This window comes from Taurulus bubalis (genome assembly GCF_910589615.1).
Source record: "Taurulus bubalis genome assembly, chromosome: 6".
Taxonomy (NCBI): Eukaryota; Metazoa; Chordata; class Actinopteri; order Perciformes; family Cottidae; genus Taurulus; species Taurulus bubalis.
Window position 1 is genome coordinate 3257012 of NC_136594.1, and position 4431 is coordinate 3261442.

General features: G+C 42.6%; 1 protein-coding gene across 1 annotated transcript in view; it reads right to left on the reverse strand.

Annotated features, from left to right (window-relative positions):
• Window positions 1-2913: 2913 nt before the first annotated feature.
• Window positions 2914-4431, reverse strand: part of arhgap19 (Rho GTPase activating protein 19) — a gene marked incomplete at both ends in the record, with an annotated part of 14039 nt that continues 12521 nt past the window's right edge. Inside the window, one exon of the mRNA XM_079219907.1 lies at window positions 2914-2994. Coding sequence (XP_079076033.1) covers window positions 2914-2994 — 81 coding nt within the window. The remainder of the gene's footprint in view (window positions 2995-4431) is intronic.

Below are 4431 nucleotides of genomic sequence, written 5' to 3' on the forward strand. Positions count from 1 at the left end.
CTCCCTCTATCACACACACACAGAGCAATCATCCATCAAAAGCTTTTACAAATAACAGCACCGTGACTCCTCCCACGTTGCCCCCCCACCCCCAACCCCACCAGTCACACACACACACACACACACACACACACACACACACACACACACACACACACACACACACAGCACCCGGCGTGAACTCACATCTATTCAGTGACAGCAGTAGCGGGAGCCACCACCTCCAGTGACGGCAGCCTTTTTCTCTCTCTCTCTCTCTCTCTCACTCCTCGTCTATCTCTCTCGCCCACACGCGCTCTCTCTCTCTCTCTCCTCCCATGGGGCGAGAGAAGAGCCCAAAGGCTGCATGGACACAACGAGGAGGGAGGAAGGAAGGGAGGGAGGAAGGGAGGGAGGAGAGGAAATCGTGATCACACTGAAGCATCCGAATGTGAGGATGAAAAAAAGGAGAAACAGTTTGTTGGAAGAGATTATTGTGAATGTGAAATGAAGAGAAGCTGGTGTGTGTGTGTGTGTGTGTGTGTGTGTGTGTGTGTGGTGGGGGTCTTGTGAGACTGGCATAACTGGAATGCCATAAGCTGCCACAGAGCTTACTCAGAGGTCTATTATGAATTCACTGGCAAGGCTCTGAAATTCAAATTCTTTTTTTTTTTTTTTTTTTGGTAATCTCCACAGAAATGCTGCCTTGGGCTTTCTTTTTTTGCGATTGCCATTTTACCAAGGAGAAGAAGTGAATCATCAGGACTGTGGTGGAGGGTGAAAGAGTTTCCTGCCTTTACGGATATAAAAAACTAAATCTGTATCAGTGCAAAGAAATAAGATGTAATAATGTCATTATTCATGAATCCACTGACACAGTTTCCCAGAGCTCAAAGTGATATTTGCTGATTCTGTATCACCAGAATGTATATTTTTCTGCTGAATAAATGACTTTCTGCCATTCGATTGCATTATTACCAACCTTGGAGCACATAAAAAACACAAAAACAAACATTACGATTGATGAATGGAAAGCAGGACAGATGAAAACATTCATGGACACATTGTTTCTTTTGGGCGTCCCGTTTGTAGCGGTTATCATATTTAAAACGACGTCATCGGTGATCTGGAAAAAACAAAACCACGAGGAGAAGAGTTCCATTCGGACATCGACATCAACAACTGGAGGGAGCTTTAATTTCCCGCCACACACACACACACACACACACACACACACACACACGAGTGATTATCGCTCATGGCCTCACTCTTTTTTTGTGTTCATTTAACCCGCCGCTCTTCAGAAGTGACGGAAAACAAATTGGCCACAGGCGGAGCCGCTGAACTGAATGAGTCATCCGGGCGATAATCTGCAACAAAAGGAGGGACGGGGACGTGGACGTCTCCGTGGGGGTGGACCCCTCGTATCTGGGGCCTTAATAGCCTTCTGGGTGGGTGGGTCTTCTTTTTTTTTTATACTCCAGACGCGTCTGAATTGATTTCTGGATCGACGGAGCAGATGCTTTTGTCTGAAAACGCGTCGATTTACAAAACCTTCCAGATGAAGTCCCTGTATTTCATGTCATGTGGTGCGTAAAAACTAGACTTTTCTGTTGCGAGAATTAAACCAATACAGCTCGATAGACCCCCATGGGGGTCTGCATCTCTTTCCCCCCGTGTTCCAGTAGTCGTAGGAACCCCAAATGAGCTATAATACTCGTGTTATTTTTGTATCCAGCATGATGTGAGCAAGATTCACCAAAAATGCCTCCTCGAGCGGTCCCCGAGTTTTTCAAACTGTATGGTTTAGGGTCTTAACAACAGCCCACATACCAGTGAGGCACATTTTTGGAAAGAATCAGAATCTGTAATAAAATATGTAAAATAAAAGGAAGGATATTCAGTCAAAAAACTGTGTCGTTCCGTTCAAAAATGGAGAAATTACTTATTTTATGGCAAAACATTGTCGGATTTGGGCATGCTGGGTATCAAAATGTTCATCAGCTAGAAATGTGGGCGGACCAGGAAGGCTTCAAGACTCGAAATGTGCGCCGGAAAAAGAAAAGAAAAGCTCTGGCCGTTTTGTGACTTTACAGATACTAATAGGGGTTCATAAGGATGCTTTGTTAGACTCCCAAACGTCCGTAGGGTTACGGGGATGTGTCTTTCATTGAAATCCGACTTTGTAGGGGTAATTATTAAGGATTTAGTGAAACGTTACGGCATTTACGTAAGTACTTAAATTGAACGGTTACTTTATTTTTTTTTTCAACCATAGGTCTCTCTCGCACAATGTCCGCATCCGCTGCAATATTCGCACATCCGACGGTTTTAGAGCGCAAGATGTTGTGACGTTATAATGTTCCTCATTCATTCAGAAGAACGCTCTGCTTCTATACCGGAACGGGTTTCATCGCCTTTTTGTTCAGTCCTTCATGAACAGAAATATCTGCAAAACAAAACAAGCGATTTGAAGATGCCACCTCGAGCTGTGGGAAGTTGTGAAAGTTCAACCGATAATAAACACACAAGATGAACAATTCATTTGAGTGTTTTTAGTTGCATAAAGCCTAGCAACCGCCCCAAAAAAACAGAATTCATCTAGCTATGGGCCCTAGGGTCCCCTAGTATTCCACTTTTAATTTGAGCCGTTTGCCGTCTTCTTTACTCTGTGTTACTTTTGAATACACTTTTTATTGTGAAACCAGTATTATGAAAATATATATTGTGGTTGCAGATATAGTCCTTTATTAGAGTTTGGGCATGCAACTTTACCCAAAGAAAGAAAAATTTGCTCCGTTTTTATAAGAGTCGACCAAAGGTCATGTTGAAAAAACATAAATACCTAAAAGGAGCGACAACGTTCTTGCAACAACGTTCTTGCAATTGATGCTCAATGTCGTGAAATCTGATGCCGTCATTGCCTCTAGTTCTCTAGAGATCGTGCTTTCCTTTCATAGATGACACGTAGAAGTGGGCTGCGATCTGAGAACCTTTGAGGAACCTCTGACCTTCCTGGAGGGAGGAGAGAGAGTTTATCAATGGGCGCCAATAAGATGGGATATTACTATCGTTATAATCAAGATGGGCAACAGAGTTAGTCAATTTAAACAGCAACATAATGTATGAACTCTCTGCATCCTGCTGGTACGGACCTACACCTGTGAGTTGTTTGATAGCTCCCTCTAGTGGGCAAACACAAGCACTGCATTTCTGTCATTGCCTTCATGGTTTTGTGAAAACGCTGGAAAATTAACAAAACAACACAATCAATTGACACTTCAATGAAAAGCAGACGTTCTGTAGGAAACATGAACAAGTTTTTAATCCAAAGGCGGAGGTTCGCCAAGGAATCCAATGTGCTGTATGTACAAGGGGAACTTATTTTACAGTAAAATACAAAAAGAAAAGGTTTCCACAGATGAAACCAGACGGAGGAACACTCATCGTGACCCTGGAGGAATGGGACGGCCCGGTGAGAGATCAGTAACTAAAGGTTTCACATTTATGTAAAAGAGAACAACAAAGACACACACAGACAGACTTGAACACAAGAAGGGGGGGCGTTCCAATATGAATCATCAGCTTCTTCACACCACTCAGAATGTAACGGCTCTCTTCTGAGGAACAAAAGTAAACAAATTAAAAATGAAAAAAAGAATCAATGTAGCTTCAATGACAACAAGACAAAAAGAAAAAGACGACATTTGTGTTTCCCAAACAGCAATAAATACGACATAATCCAATTTAGCTCTCCTTTAAAAAAAAAAAAAACAGGACGAGGAGACGTCACGAGAAGAGGAATCCAGTTTCAAAAGGAATCCCGTCACGTTCATTTAGAAATAATAAAAAAGGTCCCGTCTAAAAAAAAAATAAAAGGCGTTCCAGCGTCACGTTCAATCACTTTCAACAAACCCATCGTTACGACGTCCACCACACCCTCTTAAAGCCGGACGCCCCGGGAACAGAGTCCTCACAACGGTGTGTGTGTGTGTGTGTGTGTGTGTGTGTGTGTGTGTGTGTGTGTGTGTGTGTGTGTGTGTGTGTGTGTGTGTGTGTGTGTGTGTGTGTGTGTGTCCTGGTACCGGTGCATCCGTCCGCGCTACACAACTAAATGAGCAGAAGTCAGTTCAGTCAAACCACGAAGAGTAAAGCTGTAGGAACAGAGAATAAAAAAAAAAAAAAAAAGGCTATTCAATATAATTTCCTGTCTGTAAAAAATACGACAATGCAATTATTTCTTCACCGACACACTTTTATACGTAACGGCAATCGAAAGAAACAAGTAAAGTCCTAAACTGGATTGTTTACTTGTTCTTCGTCAGATTTGAGTCAGAATTTTGTGATTTTCAGACGTATTTTCTCCTAAATGCAGCAGGACTTTAAGTGCAGCTCGACCTTCATGTGCCTGAAGAACCAACGACCTTGTACTCAATCCTAAAAACAAGTGTC